This window comes from Lissotriton helveticus, chromosome 7, assembly GCF_964261635.1.
Source record: "Lissotriton helveticus chromosome 7, aLisHel1.1, whole genome shotgun sequence".
NCBI classification, from domain to species: domain Eukaryota; kingdom Metazoa; phylum Chordata; class Amphibia; order Caudata; family Salamandridae; genus Lissotriton; species Lissotriton helveticus.
Window position 1 is genome coordinate 1,834,461,463 of NC_136068.1, and position 20,020 is coordinate 1,834,481,482.

A 20,020-nucleotide genomic window follows, 5' to 3' on the forward strand; every position below is an offset into this window, starting at 1 on the left:
TTCTGGCGCTTTATGTAAACTCTGTAATCCTAGTGCAGAATCTCCCCGGGGGAGGCGAGCTCACCGCTCAGTACAGGAAGCCAAGTGTTGCTGAAGTAGCCAAAATGACATTTATCACCCTGACTAAGCCCTTGTCAGATCTCCGTGACACAGTGCAAAGTGAACGGTTGCCTGCTTAGTCAATAGTCACCAATTTGTTTGGCAGGTTTTGGCGGGATTGAGAAATGCAGAAACGGCCAGGCAGTAGGAGTTTACTAGGCAGCAGAGTGGCGTGCATTGTGCAGCCGGCTGCTTGCACCCCACCCCTCCAGCTAGGGCCGGCACAGTGTGATCTTTGCTCTCTGTGCGGATGTGGCATTGAGTTACCCTAACGAGCGTTGTAAAGCATCACAGAGGCCGTCAGGCCGAGGGCACTCACCGTCTTTCTTTGGCATCGTAAGTTTCCACAACTTCTGCCAGCGGCTCCTGCTGCTCCTCTCGTAGCCCCTCCAGGGATGACTGGCACTGGGAGGCTGGGGGGGGGCAGGTGGGGGGTCACACACCGGGCCTGGGTGTCTCTCGTAGGGGTCTGCTGACTGCTTCTGCTTGCTTCTCCTCCTGGCTTCTGCCCGGGGTCGCGCCACTCTGCCCCCGCCCACCCACGCGCGGCATCCAATAATGGATGTTGCGCGGTGGACCAGCCAATCCTGGCGCTGCATGCAGCACCAGGATTGGCTAGGGGGGCACACTGTGTACTCGCCCTGGGCAGCCTTTCAAACCCGGCCAGCTGAAGCCGCACCCCTGGCCCCTTCTCCATGCCGAAAGTGTTTTGCTGGCATCGGCGCATGCGCGGGCAAGTCTCAGCCCGGCAGTCTCATGCGCACAGTGCTGGCCTGCTGCAGACTGTCAATCAAGCAGCTGCAGCAGACCAGCAGCCCCGCCCCCACCCCACCCCCTGCGCACTCCGAGCTGACATGAATAATAATCACGATCCGTTTCACTCCCGAGTCCCGCGCTGCACTGTTGAAGAACTACAGAATTCCTGGTGTAACTCAGCTGCAGTGCCACGGTGCGTCCAGGGCTTAGTGGGGCTACGCCCCTACGCCCCAATGGACGCACCGCTGCTGTCAACGTCCCTGAACAGCACGACATCGACAGCAGCTGCGAGGCAGAAGATTCTGACGTCGAGGACATCACTCCAGTGCAGCGGGTCGTAAGTGAGACCGTCGACCCCGACCCCTCCTCGACAAAGAAGGCCCAGGTCACACCCTCGCCCTCCAGCTCGGATGCACACCGGCAAACTGCTTCTACTGCCCCACCTTAAGGCCCGGCTAAGAAGCTAACCAAGCCTTCAGGCGACTCGAGCTCCAGTCGACCTTCACACGGTGCCGGCGCACACACACCGGCACCGAAAAAGACAATGGCCCCGGCATGCAAGACATCGGCGCCAAAGCACACCACTGCTCCTTCGGCACCAAAACCCAGGCCGGAACCAAGCAAGCCCGCTTCGGATTCCAAGACACCACCGGAACCGAAAAAATCATCGGATCCGAAAAGGTCATCGGATCCAAAAACCGTACCGGAACTGAAAAAAGCTTCGGAGCCAAAAAAGACGGCTGCCTCCCCAGTGAAAGACATTGCCAAAAAACCAAAACAGGCCATCTCTGTGCACAAGACGTCCTCTGCACCAAAAGATCAACCCCCTGCAGTGGATTTATCCTACCCAGACCCTGCTCAAAAGACTCTGGCTAAGGACCCAGTCACTGGACACCTAGTTTTGGCTCCACAAAAGCGACCACTGGACACACCAGCTCCAGCTCCGCATTCAAAGAAGAAGGACGTGGCTACCTCTCCCTTAAGACCGCCTTCCCCTTCTCTCTCGCCTTTACCATCACCACCACCACACCATTCTCCAGCATCCCCTATCACACCACACAGGGATGATAGCTCTGACGATATGGGGGGTAACACACCGGATCCAACACGCCCACAGGATCCTCAGACCCATGGGATGATTATACCACCCCAGATGTCCCAAATGTTCCTCAGGATGACATTTACCCCTCAAGACCTTCCCCACCAGAAGACACTATAGGGTTTAATGAATTAATTCACAGGGCTGCACATTATCATGGGGTAGATATTTATACAGACCCTGTTGAGGAAGACTTCCTGATGGATACATTCGATCATGAACAAAGGTCTTCATCCATCTTGCCCATGCTCAAAGGAGTTCAAGCATGCTCCAGAAGTCTTCAAAGACCCAGTCAGAACTCGGGTCATTAACCCTAGGATAGAGAAAAAATATAAAGCTGCCCCATCAGACCCAGCATATATTAAAGGACCAGTACCACTAGACTCACTTGTAGTTTCCAACGCACGCAAGAGAGCAAACTCACAAACATCCGGTGAGGCTGCACCACTAGATAAAGAGTCTAAGCTACTTGATGCATCAAGCAAAATAACAGTGTCTCAAGCAGCAAGCATGTGGCGTATCGCCAATACACAGGCACTGCTAGCCAGATATGACAGGGCACATTACGATGAGCTAGAGTCACTAATGAGGCATCTCCCTGACAAATACAAGGATAGAGCAAACGAGCTCATCCAGGAGGGGAAAACATCCCAAACACCTCTATTAGGTGTGCCCTTGATGCAGCAGACACAGCCTCTAGGGCAGTTAACACCAGCGTCTTGCTAAGCAGACACGCCTGGCTGCGCATATTAGGGTTCAAACCCAAGGTACAAAGCGCCATTCTTAACCAACCTTTTGGCGAACAACACCTATTTGGACCCGAGGTAGATGTATCATTAGAGAAAATGAAGAAAGATACAGACACCGCCAAATCTATTGGAGCCCTGCAGTCGCAGGCTCTCAGACGTTCATTTTGTCGCTCAAACTATCGAGGTGCCACCTGGGGATACACTTCAGACACCGCTACTACCTCGTACAAAGCCCCTACACAGTCTACCTACAGTAAAGGCTACTAAAGGGGTGGGTACAGGTGTAACAATAACAAAGGCAGAGGCAAAAATAACAACTCACGCTCTGCCTCTACCCCTGCCCAATGACTCCCTTCCCCTTCCCCCGTCTCATTCCACTCCTGTCGGGGGAAGACTTCAACAGTACCTGCCAGCCTGGGAAAACATCACATCAGACAGGTGGGTGCTCCAAATAATTCAATCAGGTTATTGTCTGGAACTAACATCTACCCCCCCCCAAACATACCACCCAAGCAGCGTCCAATGTCACCAGAACATTTAACATTGCTCAGACAGGAGGTAATATCTCTCCTGCAGAAAAATGCAATAGAAATAGTGCCAGAGCATCAGAAAAACAAATGAGTACATTCCCTATATTTCCTAATACCAAAGAAGGACCGATCTCTAAGCCCCATCCTAGACCTCAGACCTCTAGACCTTTGCATACAGTCGGATCATTTTCATATGGTCACACTACAACAGGTCCTCCCATTACTGGTATTAAACGACTTCCTTGTCACTCTAGATCTCAAGGACGCCTACTTTCATATTCCCATCCACGCAGCATACAGAAAATATCTCAGATTTGTGCTAGACAGACCACACTACCAGTTCAAAGTGCTCCCATTCGGGGTCACAACAGCGCCAAGGGTGTTTACCAAATGCCTAGCAGTAGTATCAGCACACCTAAGAAGGCAGCACATTCACGTCTTTCCATATCTGGACGACTGGCTCATAAAAGCCAGCTCATACAGACAGTGTGTGCAAAACACTCAAGTTACCATTCAACTGCTTCACAACTTGGGATTCACGGTAAATCACGTTAAATCGCATCTGCACCCCTCGCACATACAACAATATCTCGGCGCTACAATAAACACCCAATTAACACTAGCTTATCCCTCTCCAGCCAGGATAACAAGTGTACAAAATCTCCTAATAAAATTCAAACCACAACACTCGCTACCAGCTCGAGTGTTCATGCAACTCATAGGAATGATGGCATCTTGCATATCTGTAGTACCTCACGCAAGATTGCAAATGCATCCACTGCAGGAGTGCTTAGTACGACAATGGAACCAGGCTCAAGGTCACTTAACAGACCTAGTGTTGGTAGACGGTCGGACTCATCGTTCTCTGCAATGGTGGAACTCCAAAAACCTTTCCAAGGGACGACCGTTTCTAGAGCCAGTTCCCCAAGTAGTCATGACAGCGCACGCATCGCTCTCCAGCTGGGAAGCCCATCTACTGCATCACACCATGCAGGGCAGGTGGACACCGCAACAAAAGTGACTCCATATCAATCATTTGGAGTTGCTAGCCGTGTTTCTAGCTCTAAAAGCATTTCAAACTCAAGTGTCAGGCAAAGCTGTCTTAGTCCGCACAGACAATATGACAGCTATGTACTACATAAACAAACAAGGGGGGACACTCTCTGCAGCTCTCTCCGTTAGCACAGCAGATATGGAGATGGGCTATACCGCTAAAGATCTTCCTCTTAGCCCAACACGTCCCAGGAGTACAAAACACTATTGCAGATCTGCTAAGTCAACAAACACAGCAGATCCACGAGTGGAAACTTTGTCCGCAAGTTCTTCATCCGTTCTTCCAAATGTGGGGACAACCTCAGATAGACCTCTTTGCCACCCACGAAAACGCAAAATGCCAAACCTTTGCCGCCAGATACCCACACCCACTGTCCAAGGGCAATGCGATATGGATGAACTAGTCAAGACTATATGCGTACGCTTTTCCTCCTCTCCCACTACTTCCGTTAATGGTGCGCAAACTACAACAACATTCCCTGACACTCATTCTAGTCGCTCCAACTTGGGCCAGATAACCGTGGTACACCACGCTGCTGCAAATGTCTGTGGTGCCACATCAAAAACTAAATCTATCTCCACACAGAACCATGGAGAGATCAGACAGCCGGACCCAGCTCAGCTCAACCTAGTGATTTGGCTCCTGAGGTCATAGAGTTTGGTTACCTCAACCTTCCTCCAGAATGCATGAACATCATTAAAGAAGGTAGACGTCCCACTACCAGAGCATGTTATGCTGCTAAGTGGAAACGGTTTGTCATATACTGCCAAAACAACCAAATAGATCCCTTAGACGTGTCTATCCAACACATCATAGGATATCTATTACACCTTCAAAAGTGTAGCTTAGCCTATACGTCTATCAGACTGCACCTTGCTGCCATTGCAGCATACTTACAAAACAGACAACATCTGTCTCTTTTTAGAGTACCAGCTATTAAAGCTTTCATGGAAGGCCTCAAAAGAATAATTCCTCCCAGAACGCCACCAGCACCAGTGTGGAACCTGAACATTGTTCTTACAAGGTTGATGGGCCTTCCCTTTGAACCATTACATAAATGTGAATTGCAATTCCTAACTTGGACGTAGCTTTCCTGGTAGCAATGACTTCTCTTCGAAGGGTTAGTTAACTACAAGCATTTACCATTCAAGAACCCTTTTTGCAAATGCATCATAACAAAGTGGTTCTTCGTACTAATCCAAAATTCCTGCCTAAAGTCATTTCACCATTCCATCTAAATCAATCCGTTGAGCTGCCAGTATTCTTCTCGCAGCCTCAAACAGTCGCAGAAAGGGCTCTACACACCTTAGACATTAAAAGAGCTCTGATGTACTATATCGAAAGAACACAATCGTTTCGTAAAACAAAACAACTTTGTGTGTCTTTTTCGCCGCCACATAAAGGCAACCCTATATCAAAATCAGGGATCGCCAGATGGATAGTTAAATGCATACAAATTTGTTACCAAAAAGCAAAACGCACGTTAACAATTCCTCCAAAAGCCCACTCAACAAGAAAGATAGGGGCTTCAATGGCATTCTTAGGGAACATCCCCTTAGATGACATATGTAGAGCAGCTACATGGCTTACACAGCACACATTCACAAAGCATTATTGTGTAGATGTGCAAATTAAACAATAAGCCACTGTGGGCCAGGCTGTATTAAAAACACTGTTTCAAACAACTGCAACAGATACGGGTGGTCGCCGCTAGGTGTGGGTACTGCAATACAATCTGTACATAGTGTGTAATCTGCAGCTCATATGCCTCAGACGGAAAATGCTACTTACCAGTATGCATCCGTTCTTGGCATGTAGAGCTGCAGAGTTACACACGCCCACCCGCCTCCCCAGCTACCTTTATCTGTTCCACTATTATCTTAATTAGATACAAATCACATGGACATCACTACTTCTTGTACAGCTCCATCACTTCCCTAATGGCGAAAAACCATCTGGGGATGCAGCCGATGCCCATGCGCAGTATCATCCTAAGGAGGAGTCACCTATCCCGTGACTCCAAAAGACTTTTCGACAACAAAACAAACTGCAAACATCCGGGCCCAATACTAGGTGTATCTCTGAAGCTCTACACGCCAAGAACAGATGCATACTGGTAAGTAGCATTTTCCTTTGCTTTGCTAACTGTAATATTTTATACTATGCATATTTATGACTGTATGCCTGATGGTTGCCTTGATGGGAAGCTTATGCTCAGCACTGGAGATCTTGATAAATTATGCAGATAAAACATTGAAAACAGCTATAGGCCTGATTGGTTCACTAGGAAAATATATTTCTGTCCACATGGATCTGATCTGTTTCTTATGAAAATTTCTGGTAAATACATTAGAATTCACATATTGATGATGAAAAGTATATGTTAAAATCAAGAGACATTTAAGGATGGATTGATGAATGGACGCATGAGTGACAGAGTTTGTGTATAATGTCTTACTGAGTGCGTACACCCATCTGTGGCACAAGGAGCACTTTCATTCATAAGCCAAAGCTATTGGCATTGACAATGGTTGTTTCTTTTTGTTTTCTATGAAACGGGAACCGAGTGCATGAATCCTAAAATGGCAGCTGCAACATTTCTCTTCAAGGGAAGGCCAGCTAATCAGATCATTAGTTTTGAGCTTGCAGTACGTTGGTACTCCCTCAGTACTACTGCAACGCCAACGAAATTACCAGTTTGCAGCTTTTTGTACTCCCTTAATACTACCGCATAAGTATGTATTGCTAGATGTCTATCAATTTTGAACCCAACAACTATTGAACAGATTTACACCAAATCACAAATATCACACTTGGTAGATCAACGTCTATTACATACATATTCTCTGCATGTTCCTGCCATCTAGTGCTGTTGTGGATTTTTTCTATTTTTTTCCTCTTCTAAGAAGTATCGAGTCACAAGACCTGTTCTGACTCCTCTCTTGGTCCACAATGCACTAGAACATTGGCTCCACCCCAGATTCTTTTCTTCTGCCATTTGGGTTGGACGTTCCAGCTCTGAGGCCAACGCCTTCTCCAACTTTTCTGGATCAGCTCTTCCATTCTCAACCCAGTAACTTGGAAAACAACAATGAACAACCGACGTGCAGGACCTTCCTAAATCACCCAAGCATTCTTCAGTGTACAGCAACCTAAAGCACCTCTACACCTCACAGCCAACAGCCGTAGCCTTCACAACTGACAAGCACTGACAGCTTCTGTTAAATTCATGTGTTAATTCAGTGAATGACTGTGTTTGGGCAGGGTGTTATGGAATGGATATCCTTCCAGTTCTGTCGTAGTTGCAATGACAAGTCTCTGTGGACAGACCAGCACGGTGTATGCAACCTCTGCTTGTCCTCTAATCACGACGATGCCTGTGGTGAATTCAGACTCTCAATACGTTGTAAGCAGACCAGTGTTTTATTTGAGTCAGTGGTTGCCGTTGGGGCCCACCGCACTTATTTTTGGGTACTGACACTTAATCGCTTCAACGCAGGCTTCTGAGCAAAGCCTCAAGCACCCACACTCTTTCTTTTATGCACGAAGCACTGAGGAACACCTTCAAAATGGTGCAACATCAAGAGTCTCCAAAAATCCCAATGTCTTCGGACAAAAGTATCTCCTCGACATTGAGGGTGAAGAAACAGGCCTCTCTCGGATTCTGCCTGCAAACGGCCCGGCAAGTAAAGAGGTAGTTTCCTCACCTGTCTCTGAGGAGGAACAGTAGAAGCTCTAGCCTCTAACACTGAAACCACCAGGACTGAAAACCAAGTTCACATCTTGGGCTCTATTTCTGACTGCAGCAGAGCATCGCTTCTTAGGAAGTCGGGCTCAAAGCCCGAAGTCTCACCTAAGAGGCATTGACCTTCAGGTCTTGCCACTGGGTTACACTCAACCTGGGAACCTTTGTTGACGCCTACCCAGCCTCCACCTACATTGTGATTTAGTGGGCCACCCAAAACCGTAACTTGGAAATGCATGTCATGCAAGATAGATGATTTATTTGTAGAGATACTATAAAAAACCTAGAGGTTCATCGAGTATCTTTGCATGTTAGAGGGCAAACGAACCCCGCTGACAACTTCGAAGAACCAGTAGAAGTTAAAGCCATCACCCCTAGTATGGAGAAAATGTTTAAACTCTCCTGTCTGACCCACTTTCTATCTGAGGCCAAGTTCCACACAATTTGCTTATGGAGCATGTTGCATGTAAATGTGCCTTCACAGCAGTCTTTAGTGACATGCCTGACAAGGATAGCTGAAGCTTAGATACCACTGATAAAAAGGATGCTGACATCATAAAGGGAGGCCTACATGCCTCTACTCCAAGATTCACCTTTTGGATGCAACAGCCCATAAGTGGAGCAACACCCACCACTGTCTATCCAGTGGCAAGCCTCTCAGGACTCCTTGATCAGTGAGTGCTTTTGATAGCAGGCGGGCAACTAGAGCCAAATTTCGGGGAGCCCAAAAAGATTTTTGAGGGGGCTCATTCTTCCAGCCATAGGCAGAGTGGCTCTAAGAAGGGGTGAACACACAACAAAAGCCTCATTAACAAGTAAATGGTATTTTAAAGACATCTGAAGTACTCAGGTGAAGCTGCAATTAGAGGGTCGCCAGCCCGTGAAGGTGTCTTAGCCCGGGCTGACACACACAACGGGGGGCGGGAGGTGGATGAAGCCCGGTGAGCCCAATGGGTGTTGCGCACCTGTATGATAGTAAGGCAGAGCTTCTGACTTCCACACCACTCCCCCAGAACATTCCAGTTCGCCGTCATGTTCTCAGTTGATGTGACCATCTACGGCTACTGAAGGAAGAGGTGCCATCGAAAAGATGCCCTCAAGCTATTGAGGACAAGATGTGTACCCCCCTCTACTTTCTAATCCCTAAGAACGACAGGCCTCTTAGGCTAGTCCTAGAGCTCAGACATCTGAATCACTGCATCCTGGTGCACTTCCACAAGGGCATTCTGAAGGATATCCTGCTGCTCCAATAAAGAGGCTTCATGACGGCGTTAGACATAAAAGACGTCTACTTCCACATCTCCATTCAGCTCACCAACGATAATCTTTGTAGTAAGAGGATAAAACCACTAGTTCAAGATTCCTCCCTTCAGGATCACTATGGCTCCAAGGGTGCGACTGTGGCCTTGCATCTGCGCATAATGCCATTAACATTGTTCAGTACCAAGATGACTCGATCAAGAAGAGCGGCAAATACAGTGCCTAGCACATACTCATTCAGTGGTGACACTATTGCACAAGCCAGCGTGTACTATCAGTTCAAAAAATCCCATCTCCAACCCCAACAAAGCCAACTCTTCTTTGGCTCCATTCTAAATGCTGTCACCACGCAGGCCTTAAGTTGCTGCCTCTCTTAGTCTCATGATGTGTTGTTATTGAAACTACTAGGGATGATAGCTTCGTGCCTTGTGATGGTACCACACTGCGTATGTATCTGCTTCCGGAGTGCTTATAGATGCAATTGTCACAGGTAAAAGGTCAGTGGATCATCTAGTGTTGGTATTCCCCTATAGTGGAAATAGCAACGACTTGTCATTCGTCAGGCCTTTCCTCAACCCTCTTCCGCTCAGGACCATTATGCCTGACACTTCACTCACAGGCGTGAGATCATCTTCAACATGACCATTCAGGACACCTAGGCTGCACAATACCAGGGCCGTCACATGAGCAACCTAGAACTTTTGGCCATCAGTCAGTTCTCACAGTTTTCCTTAACTCATGTGGGAGAAAACACTTCTCATAAAGACAGATAAAATGATGCCCATGTACTACACCCAAAAGCATGGGGCAGCCATTACCCTCTACCTGTTTGCATAGGCACAAAAGATCTGGCATTGTTCAATGAATCAATCCAACTTTTTTACATAATTGGAGCATTTACCAGGGGTGGGTAGCGATTCTGTGGAGCTGCTATGCAGCACACATCAGCACGTCCATGATTGAGACTGTACGCACAGGTCCTTCACAGGTACTTCTGCCAGTAGGGCAACCTGACAATCGATATATTCGCCAATACAGCAAATGCAAAATGCACCGACTTTGCCTCCAAATTCCCCCACCTAGAGTCCAAGTGTAGTGCACTATGGATTTATTGATCTGGGATATTTGCTTACACTTTTGCTCTTCTCGCACTCATTCCTTTCAAGGTCAGGAAAATGAGGCTGGCATCCATGAATTTCATTATAGTAATGCCACCCTAGTCCAGACAACCTTGGTACTCTATGATCCTGTAGATGTTGTTCATCCCACGCGAGAAGCTGCCCCTAAAGCTAAACCTCTCCCTCAACATGCCCACCACCGCCTCCCCAGAAGCCAACAATGATCACAGATTTTTTTTTCACTCTGTCTTATTATCTTACATTTTGGCATTGCACAGTACACAACTACAACATTCCACTACATTTACACTACTCAACTTCTGCACGAGAAATTCCAGTATCACTTTAGCCCATTGTACCTTTCTTATTAAAGCTCGTTTACAGTCTATAGCCTGACATGTGTTTGATGTGTAGTGGAACATACTACAGAGGTATAACTTCTTCAAACTAATATTGGCCAGCCTTGGCATCCATCTTCCAGCTTAGAAAAGAAAAACTGCAAATGGCCATTACCGGTGGCCAGATGTTACTGAGTTTATGGATCTCCTCCTGGAAAGGATGCTAGCTTCAGTGTTCATTTGGCCTGATCATTTAGTCCTTTGCCCTCCAATTCTGCTTGTCCACAGAGGTGCAGCTGGTGGAATAAGTGAGATGCAATAACATGTAACACCAGAATGGGTAGGGAAAGTAATAACTTCTCGAGTACTTTCTATGGACCACAACTTACAACACAAACCTTTATTGACCTTTTAGATGAAATGCAGAGCACAATCTGCTTGCTTAGTCACTTTGGATGGTTGGGATACAAAGATTCTAGCTAGGAGTGAGCACAATATTGTGCCTCAAGGTGAAACATTGATCATCTAAGATGATTCTGTTATTCCCACCGATAAATGTCAGGAAAGTTTACGAGCCCATAAAAAAAAAAAAAAAACTGTTATTTCGTACAAGTAATACTAATTTGTTTCATCCAAGAGCTAATTAGCTGCTGAGTCTTAAGTAAAAGAATTGGACTTTGCTTTCCTTTTATGTGTTGTGGTCCCCTCGTACCAGGTCCTAGTTAGCTTTGTATTCTTTTCTTAAGCATGGTATTTGCGTGGGCGGTAGTTTCTTCGGCACTGTAAAATAGTAGGTTTGTGACGCAGTACTGAATGTGTCATTAACAGTTTGCCCCAAAGTTCTCCTCAAAGCCCTTCAGAAGAAAAAACTTTGAGATGTCAGGGGAATAGATGGGAGGGCGTAAGAGAAGATAGAAGCATAAGACAGGAGAGTATTTAGCATTGGCCAACAAAGAAATGAAAGAATATTGGGTGGTGGGTTAGGAAATAGGCAGGGTGAGTGTTCACCATAAAGAGATGAAGAAAATGAGGGCTTGGGAATAGACCCATGGTGAATAATGCAGGAAAAATGTTCATCCAGAATGAAATGTGGAAGCAAGAGGATACAGTAGGTGGGTGGAGAACGCAGAAGATTAAATTTATACAAGATATTTATATTGCAAGTTAGAGCTCGAATAGGCGAAATTTTTAATATTTGCAGATGTGTAGAAAGTCCATATATTGGACAGATATCTTTGGGTACAGAGTTGAAAAGGCAGGACGTTGGTCCTGAGAAGGTTTAGGTTGCAACAAGGTGCATTCTGGACTTTAAATTAAAGCCTAAAACCTTTCTATTCCTGATATTATTTTAGCAGTTAAAGAAGATGATAAGTCGTCTGGATTTTGACTGTGGATGGCTTTGAATGTGATGCAGGCATCCTTGCTTTTCCTGAGGAGTCACCTCAATAAGTATCCAAACAAAATCTATATCTACAATTCCAATACAATTTTATTACACAATAGATCATATAAAAACAAAAACAGTCACATAATTAACTGAAACTCGTTCTATATATACAAACACAACTATTCAAAATCGAAAACAGTTTGTGTAGTCAAGGCTGTGTTCTGTCTCCACAGTCAAAAGACAACTATAAGGATACATCTGTTCCAGATTCATGATCAGTTGATATCACAATCATGATTATTGTTCCATAGTCGATTCTTCTCAAATTCACAATAGTTAGGATTGCCATATAGTATGTTATGCTGTTCATTAAGTAACTATTTATGATTTGATGTGATCCATTGTGTAATAAAACCAATTTGTAATTTTCTATATATTTTTTGTTTGATTACCTATTGAAGTGACACCCCTTTTCCCCCTCACCAATTGTGAAACCGATATCTTCTTGTTGCAATTGAACTTTTGGACAAGGTAGGATTGTCTGGTGGGATTAAACACCTTGGTAGATATGAGTTCTAAGAGGGCCTAATGTATATTTCTTTATATCTCTTTAAGTTTCCCTCAAGAATGTCCTTTTGTTAGAACTGGGGGTCTCCAGTTGGCAGAGGTAGGTACCTTTGACCAAATAGGGACCCTTGCCTCTAGTCAGGGAAAGGGGATTACACTCCTGGATAACCCCGGCTCACCCCCTTGGTATTTTGGCATGAGCAGATAGGCTTATCTCAGAGGCAGTGTGTAATGCATGTGTGTACACATACAGTAATACAGTGAAAACACTACAGATAGACACCACACAGGTTTTATAAAAATAAGTATTCTTTATATAGACTTAACACAAGACCAGTACAACAAAAATTCTCAAAACTGTAATCAAAAATTATACTTCAAGATAGTAGAAATAGCTCAAAAATTGGTTATTCAGTTAAAAGCAGTCTTTAGCAACAGATAATCCCAACAGGAGTTAACACGACGTCAAGGTCAAAGAAATCTCAAAATACGGCGCCGACCGCGAGGTGGGCAGTTTCAGTCCCGGAGTCAAGACAGACCAACAAGGAACAGTACCTTTGAAAAGCAAAAACAAACACAGCTCACGGCGTCAGGGGGATGCGATGTCGTTGGCGCAGTGCGGTGTTGGTTCCTTGCTTGGGGGGAGGCGATGCGTCGGGTCCTCGATGCTTAGACAAAACAGGGGAGGCGTCTATGTCGCACGCTGGCGTCGATGTGGCACGGCGGCCGGCGTCGGGTCTACGTTGTAAATCGGAGCAGCGCTCACATCTTCGATGCAGAGTACGGCGTCGCTCACCGGCTTCGGTGTTGCAAGTTCCTTCTTTATCAACTAGACAGCAAGTTCCAGATGCAGGCAAACAGAAGGGGCAAAGTCTTGTATCCCTGAGACTTCAGGCAGGAGGCAAGCTCAGATTCAAGCCCTAGAGAAAGAGTCTGCAAGATGATGAAAGTTCCTTAAAAGTTCCTTCTCATTTCCTTGGCAATAAAGAAACCACTGCAAGCCAACCCAGCAAACAGCACACTGGCAGAGGGGCAGTTCAAACTCCTGCAGCTTCCTTGGTTCTTCTCCATGGCAAAGGTTTGTCTTGTTTACGTAGAAGTGATCTAAAGTCCTGGGGTCTGGGCACCAGTATTTATACCAGTAAATTCTATGTCCTCTGAAGGCAGAGGGTCCTGTACCTAGCCCAAACCAGTTCTGGGTGCATTCTGCCAGTGCACAACTTCCTCCTTTGTCAGTGTGGGCCAGAGTCATCAAACGCACCACAGGAGGTGGAGCCAGCATTGTGGAAGGCAGGCACCACCCTATTCAGGTCCAGGTGCTACTACTCCCACCACTTCCAATGCAGATAGGTCTATTCAGCCTTAGGCTGACTCACCCTGACTCACCCTGCCAGGGGCTGGAGCCACGTCAGCCCCTGGCACTCACAAGCCAGACATGGAATACACAACCTAGCAGAGGCAGGCTTGGATGGTTAGGCAAGAAAATACCTACTTTCTAAACGTGATATTTTCAAACACTGAATGTTAAAACCAACTGCCCTAAAAGATTAATTTTATGATTCTGAGTTCAGGCATACTAAATTTGTTTTCCTACCATGTTCCCTGGGTCAGTTAGGATTATAAGATGTTATAATCAAACTGTCAATTCTGGCCTATGGGGACAAGTAGCCTTGCAATAGTGAAAAACGAAATAGGCTGTAATTCACTATGCGACACACATCAGGGCATGACCTACCTTTCACTTACAATGCACCCTGCCCTAGGGCCTACCTTAGGGGTGTCTGATATGTAGAAAAGGGAACTTTTAGGGACTGGCAAGTGTGTGCACTTGCCAAGTCGACATGGCAGTCCCAGACTGCACACAGGATCTGCAATGGCAGGCCTGAGACACACTATACAAGCTGCTTCTGTGGGTGGCACAATCAGTGCTGCAAGCCCACTAGCAACATTTGATCTACAGGCCCTGAGCACACATGGAGCACTGTACTAGGGTCTGACCAGTAAATCAAATGAGCCAAACATGGAGTCACTAATCCATTTAATTAATTTAACATAGGGAGCACTTGCACTGTGGCCCTGGATAGCAGTGGCACAGTGCCCAAACTATCTAAAACCAGCAAAACATATAAAAAACGGGGGAGACAATAGAGAAAAATGGAAGGGAGACTCACGCCAATGGTACCAGGTCTAACACCTTTCTTTTAAACTTCCTGAATTAAATGTAAGCCGTCTTACATGACATCCTATTCATCTGTTAGTTGGCGGTTAGTCACTCAGGGATATCCAGTTCACCTGCTATCCTTGTATGCTTCCATTGAACTTTGGGTGTGCTGAATACTCACATTAAAAGACGACTTATGGATGAAGGGCCCTCACGACCAAACCCCATATGCAAGATACGTAGCCAATGGCTATGTGGGATGCTCATTCAAAGGTTATTTCCTCCAGTTTACGCGGTGTCAGTCTTCTTACGTAGTTGCTTAGTATATTGTATTACGATTGATGCTTCTGTGGCACATGACTGCTTTCTGTGCTTTTCATATTTTTTGTATTCAAAGTTCATATGCTGGCCGAATGTAATTAAAAGAAGGTAATTTGAATACGTTCTTGAAAATTTACACCAAATCTGGACATGTGTGCTCCTAAAGCTAATACACTGGCACCCAAATAGCAAAATTGTGTTTCTGCAATGGGAAAAGAAAGATGAACAAAGCTGCTGCCAATTGTATGACGTGGCTTGTTTATGGGCAATTCGGGCATTTAGTGACCAGTGTAATCCTAAAATAAACAAGATGAGACTCAGGCCTCTGCAGTGATATTGCCACAAAATAGGCACAACATTTCCTTTTACATTAAAGTTCAGTTAACTTGCCTTATCTTACTGGAGTGTCCTTGTAAGCATGGTTGCTGCCCTATTAGACTAAAGGTATGTGTGTTTACTACACACATAAGTATCAACTTGGAGGTGGGTTTAAGTAACTAGTTTAATAGGGAGAGAAGTTGTGTGTGTGGGGAGGGTGATTAGGGTCTCAATATGCTAGTGCAAGACAGAAACGCCTAATGACATAGCATGGTGAAGATCATATTTGGTAACCTAAAGCCATCCTTGGGTTCGGAGATACCGGTTCCTACCACCGCCTTCTGTACGAAGTCGTCAAATGTTAATGGATCCAGGGCAATCTGTCCAAGGTCCCCAAAATGGCGAGGCAAATTCAGGTGCATGCCTGCCAGTCTCCATGCAGCTTTGGGAATCAATGTGAAAAGGGAGGCTACTTGGACAACATGCCATGAAATAGTTGATACATACACATGATGTGTAACTTATTCATACCCAAGCTGGTGCCGGAAGAGCCGTCCTTTGAAGAAGAGGTCTCCTTTGACTTCTGGTCCTGCTGTTGTCCTCTATTCTTAGATTCTCACACTTTTCTTTGTTATTGCAGTTCTACAATCCAAACCCTGCGATTATGAAAAAGAGACGAAGCAACAAATTCTGGCTCCATGTGCGGATGGGTGGATATTTTACTTGGGCACCTGCTACTTCTTTTCTGAAAAAGAAGGGAACTGGACCGACAGCCAACGCTTCTGCGACTCCCATGACGCCTCCCTAGCCGTCATTGCAACACAAAAGGAAATGGTAAGTTTACTCAATAATATGGGGCATTTCAAATGTAGACATGGACTATGTGTAGGTTGGTGTTTGATATCTTTCATTAACATGCAAGCTTTTAGTATATTACTCTAATATGAAATAATTATGCAACTAAAAGTTTAAAAGCCTGCAACAAGAGTCATCACCACACACACTGTGTCTTCTGCAGTCTTTAAATGTCGCCCCTGGACATTGAGTCTCACCCTTCGCTGTAACGTGTCTCGCATTACTATTGGTCCACTGTTTTCGCTTTTGCTTCTTTATAATACTTGTATACCGAGTGAAATTTCTCTTTGGCATGCTGAAACATCGCTGTCCTCTGGCTTATCTTCACACTGTAGGATGTTCCAACTCAACATGTCGTATCTCAGCTGTTTTTCTCCACTCACACCAGTGGCCATGGGGGCTCCAGCTTCAGGTTTAGATTTGCTTGAAAAAGAGCTTTTTTCTTTCCTTGCTGCTACTTTTCTCATACAAGGGCCTTTTTTAATCTAGAGTTTCCAAGAAGTTTCTTATTGATTTAGGTAAACATTTTGTCATTTTCTTTCAATATATGAAATAAAGAGGAACTAGGGAACTATCAAGGATTCTGTGTCATGCCCAGTGGAACAAATTATCCAAAAGTGTTTACATTCATACATAGTATTTGGTCTGCCTAGTAACCCAGGTTTTCCTGAAGAATGTCTTAGCCCCAGATCACTCTCCTTGTCAGGGCACACTCTGTTAGTTATTTGACTTGCTCTCGTTTACTTTTCCACTCACTGACTCATCTTAAGTTTCAAACAGGAAAATGTTAATTCTCCAACCAAATTCTCCTGCTGGTGCAGGACTTAGACTTTATTTACTGTTGAGAAGAAAGGCATTACAGGCACAGCAAGGCTCATTTTTGAGGGCTCTGTTATTTTTACCACTCCCTAGAATCAAAGGGTGGTACAGTGACACTCAGTTTTACAACATGACACCCAGTTTTACAACATGAGACTATCCACTGAGGGCAGCCTGGAGCTGTCAGTTCCTCCTGTACCTCTAGTTACAAGTGAACCAACAAGCCCTGATGCAAAAGCACAATCTTTTGGATATTCTCTAGGCCCCCTCTAGGAGCTGTGGTCAACCATTACTGTGGCTACGCATACTGCTGGGCAGAGTACTCAGCCATTCCATGTTTGTGTTGTGACTCTTTGGGTATTTTTATTAACAGTGAAGTTTAAAAAGATACGGCCTCTAAATCAGGGCTCCGTCTCTTCCCTTTTTCGAACACCGGCTACAACCATGGCTATAACTGGAAGACGGCTTAACATTTTAATGTTAGTCTGCTTCGGTCAAAATGGTGCATCTGATGGTAACCCATTCACAAACCTCCAAGCTAATGATGATGGACCTCTTATCACCTGGAAGGTGTTCTCAGATAATGTATTTCTCCATGTACATGGGCAATTTCCAACATATGGAAGAGAGAACTTTTAATTTAACGAGTGTGCACATAGTGCTGCAGGCCTTGTCAGTAGTATGCAGTGCAAAATACACTGTAGTAAATGGTCAATATAAGATCATTTCAGTGTTACTTTTTTAATGCTAAGAAAAATATTGTACAGTTTCCACACTATGTGTTTCTTTGAATAACCTTCTGAGAGGTACAGCTGAGGATGTAGATCAGGACCATTAAAAGCACCAATTTAGAAGCATGGGACATCTTTTATGCTAAGCGATCTACATGTTTGTTGTACAAGATCTATCAGTCACTCTTACTGAGTGGAGAATGAGCTTCTATGGTGTGTTAGGAATCTGAGGGTTAACACTATTTGTAGGTAGGAACATTACGGGCGATAGAGAGCTGTCACAGCGAGTGGCTTTAGATCCCTGTCCTCTCATTGAGGACATAAAGCTAGAGATGTGATAGACTGTACAATGATGACCCTTCCTTTCCTATACTGTCCACAACATGCGGAGAATAGCTAACACACAGTTGAGGGTGGCCACTTGTAGTTTGCAACTGTCAGGAAATACATACATTTTCTGAAAGGTCTGCCTTTCTAGTTATCTATGAGCTGCTGATGGCCCTCTTGCTTGATGAAAAAGCTCATAATATCTTGAGATAGTTCAGAGTTTAAGTTACTCTCTAGATGCTGGTGACAAGGAGGCATGACTTGGGTCACCTGGGTTGTTTATTGCCACAGGTTTAAGTGGCAGTTTTGTAGGGCCTCCAAAAGTTACCTGTTTCCTTTTTAAGGGTCAGTAATACCCTTTCACAAGCTTGGACCTGATTGACCAACACACTGGAAAAGGATGCCATCACCTCTTCAAAGAGATGTGTTTTCTGAAAGTCGTGGTTTTTTAGGTACCCTTGACCAAACCGCTTTATGGCTAATTTTGTAACTAGTCCTTCAACCCTTTCTTGTCTCACCATGACATGGCCACATTTCCGTCTAGCTAAAGACCTGAGTCGCTCAACTAGACCGTCTCACTTTGGAAGCATCAGGAGGGTGAAAAAAGGCTTGAAAGATGAACACCCTGCTCAGAATTGGCCTGTTAGTCTGGGAACAGGTGAAGTCAGTTCCTTTAAAGTGGTGAATAGATCCTACTTATGTCAACAACTATTATTGCTTTTCAGAGTGTTATCTTGATCATTTGTTATAAATTTGTGCCAGTAAGCAAAGTCCCAACTTTTAAAAGGCTAGTCTGATTTTGTTGACATCACTATCTGGATACCTTAGCTTGGCCTCTTGTATTGGAAGTAAACCTGAACACTTATCAGCATGAATTGCCACTTAGACATACACATACAAAAGCAGATATTAGACAGAATATTCAAAACACATACTTTACAATCAGAAATGTGAGTCTACGCTTGTGTTGCTATAAACAACAGATGCCCTCTAGATACACAAGTCACATGCATCCAAGTAAACATTTCATGTAAACAAACACAGCTCACAGATGGCACCCTTCGAGCAACACCAAGTGCTTACGGTCTATAATCATCTGAGAAAGGACAATTGCATCCTGTGAGATGCGTTAACATTTGTTAAAAACCCTATGCACATCTCTCAATGACACCGCTAACACACACAATTGCTCAATGAACATCCAACCAACCTGATAGTTGTCCTGAGACATCACGTTCTCCACACTGTCTTCTGGTCTGAGACTCCATTCTGCTCTGACAACCAACACAGCTACAAAGGGACTGATTTAGATATTGGCAGATGTGTTAATCCATCACAACGGTGACAGATATCCTGTCCGCGAAAAATATATATCCCATAGGATATAATGAGATTTATATTTCGGCAGATGGAATATCCTTCACCATTGTGACAGAGTACACTGCTGAGATCTAAATCAGACCCAAAGGCTTTTAAATGTCAAACTCTGCTGTCTGCAAATGCTAAGTGCTTCATATGACAAGGAAAGGTGGACATTTTGACAGCATTTGGCCTGAACCTTTATATTCAGGATGTCCCAGACTACCATAACCATGACATCATCATTTGATCTTGGCACCTCTAAATTATCCTTAGAGGACATCATCTGGCCAGAATGAGATACCACCTTGAACATTTAATATCCCCCAATTAGGGCCATATAATCCAATTCAATCAAATTAAAAATATCCTTTCCACAATGGGCATCAGGTTATCAGTACGTCAGGATATTAATTTTTAACCCGTT

The 20,020-nt window shown here is 44.9% G+C and overlaps 1 protein-coding gene across 1 annotated transcript in view; it reads left to right on the forward strand.

Annotated features, from left to right (window-relative positions):
• The window catches only part of LOC144770826 (C-type lectin domain family 2 member D-like), a 143,932-nt gene that overhangs the window by 43,364 nt on the left and 80,548 nt on the right, over positions 1–20,020 (forward strand). The window contains exon 3 of the mRNA XM_078655600.1: positions 16,143–16,336. Within this exon, the coding sequence (XP_078511726.1) occupies positions 16,143–16,336 (194 nt within the window). The remainder of the gene's footprint in view (positions 1–16,142; positions 16,337–20,020) is intronic.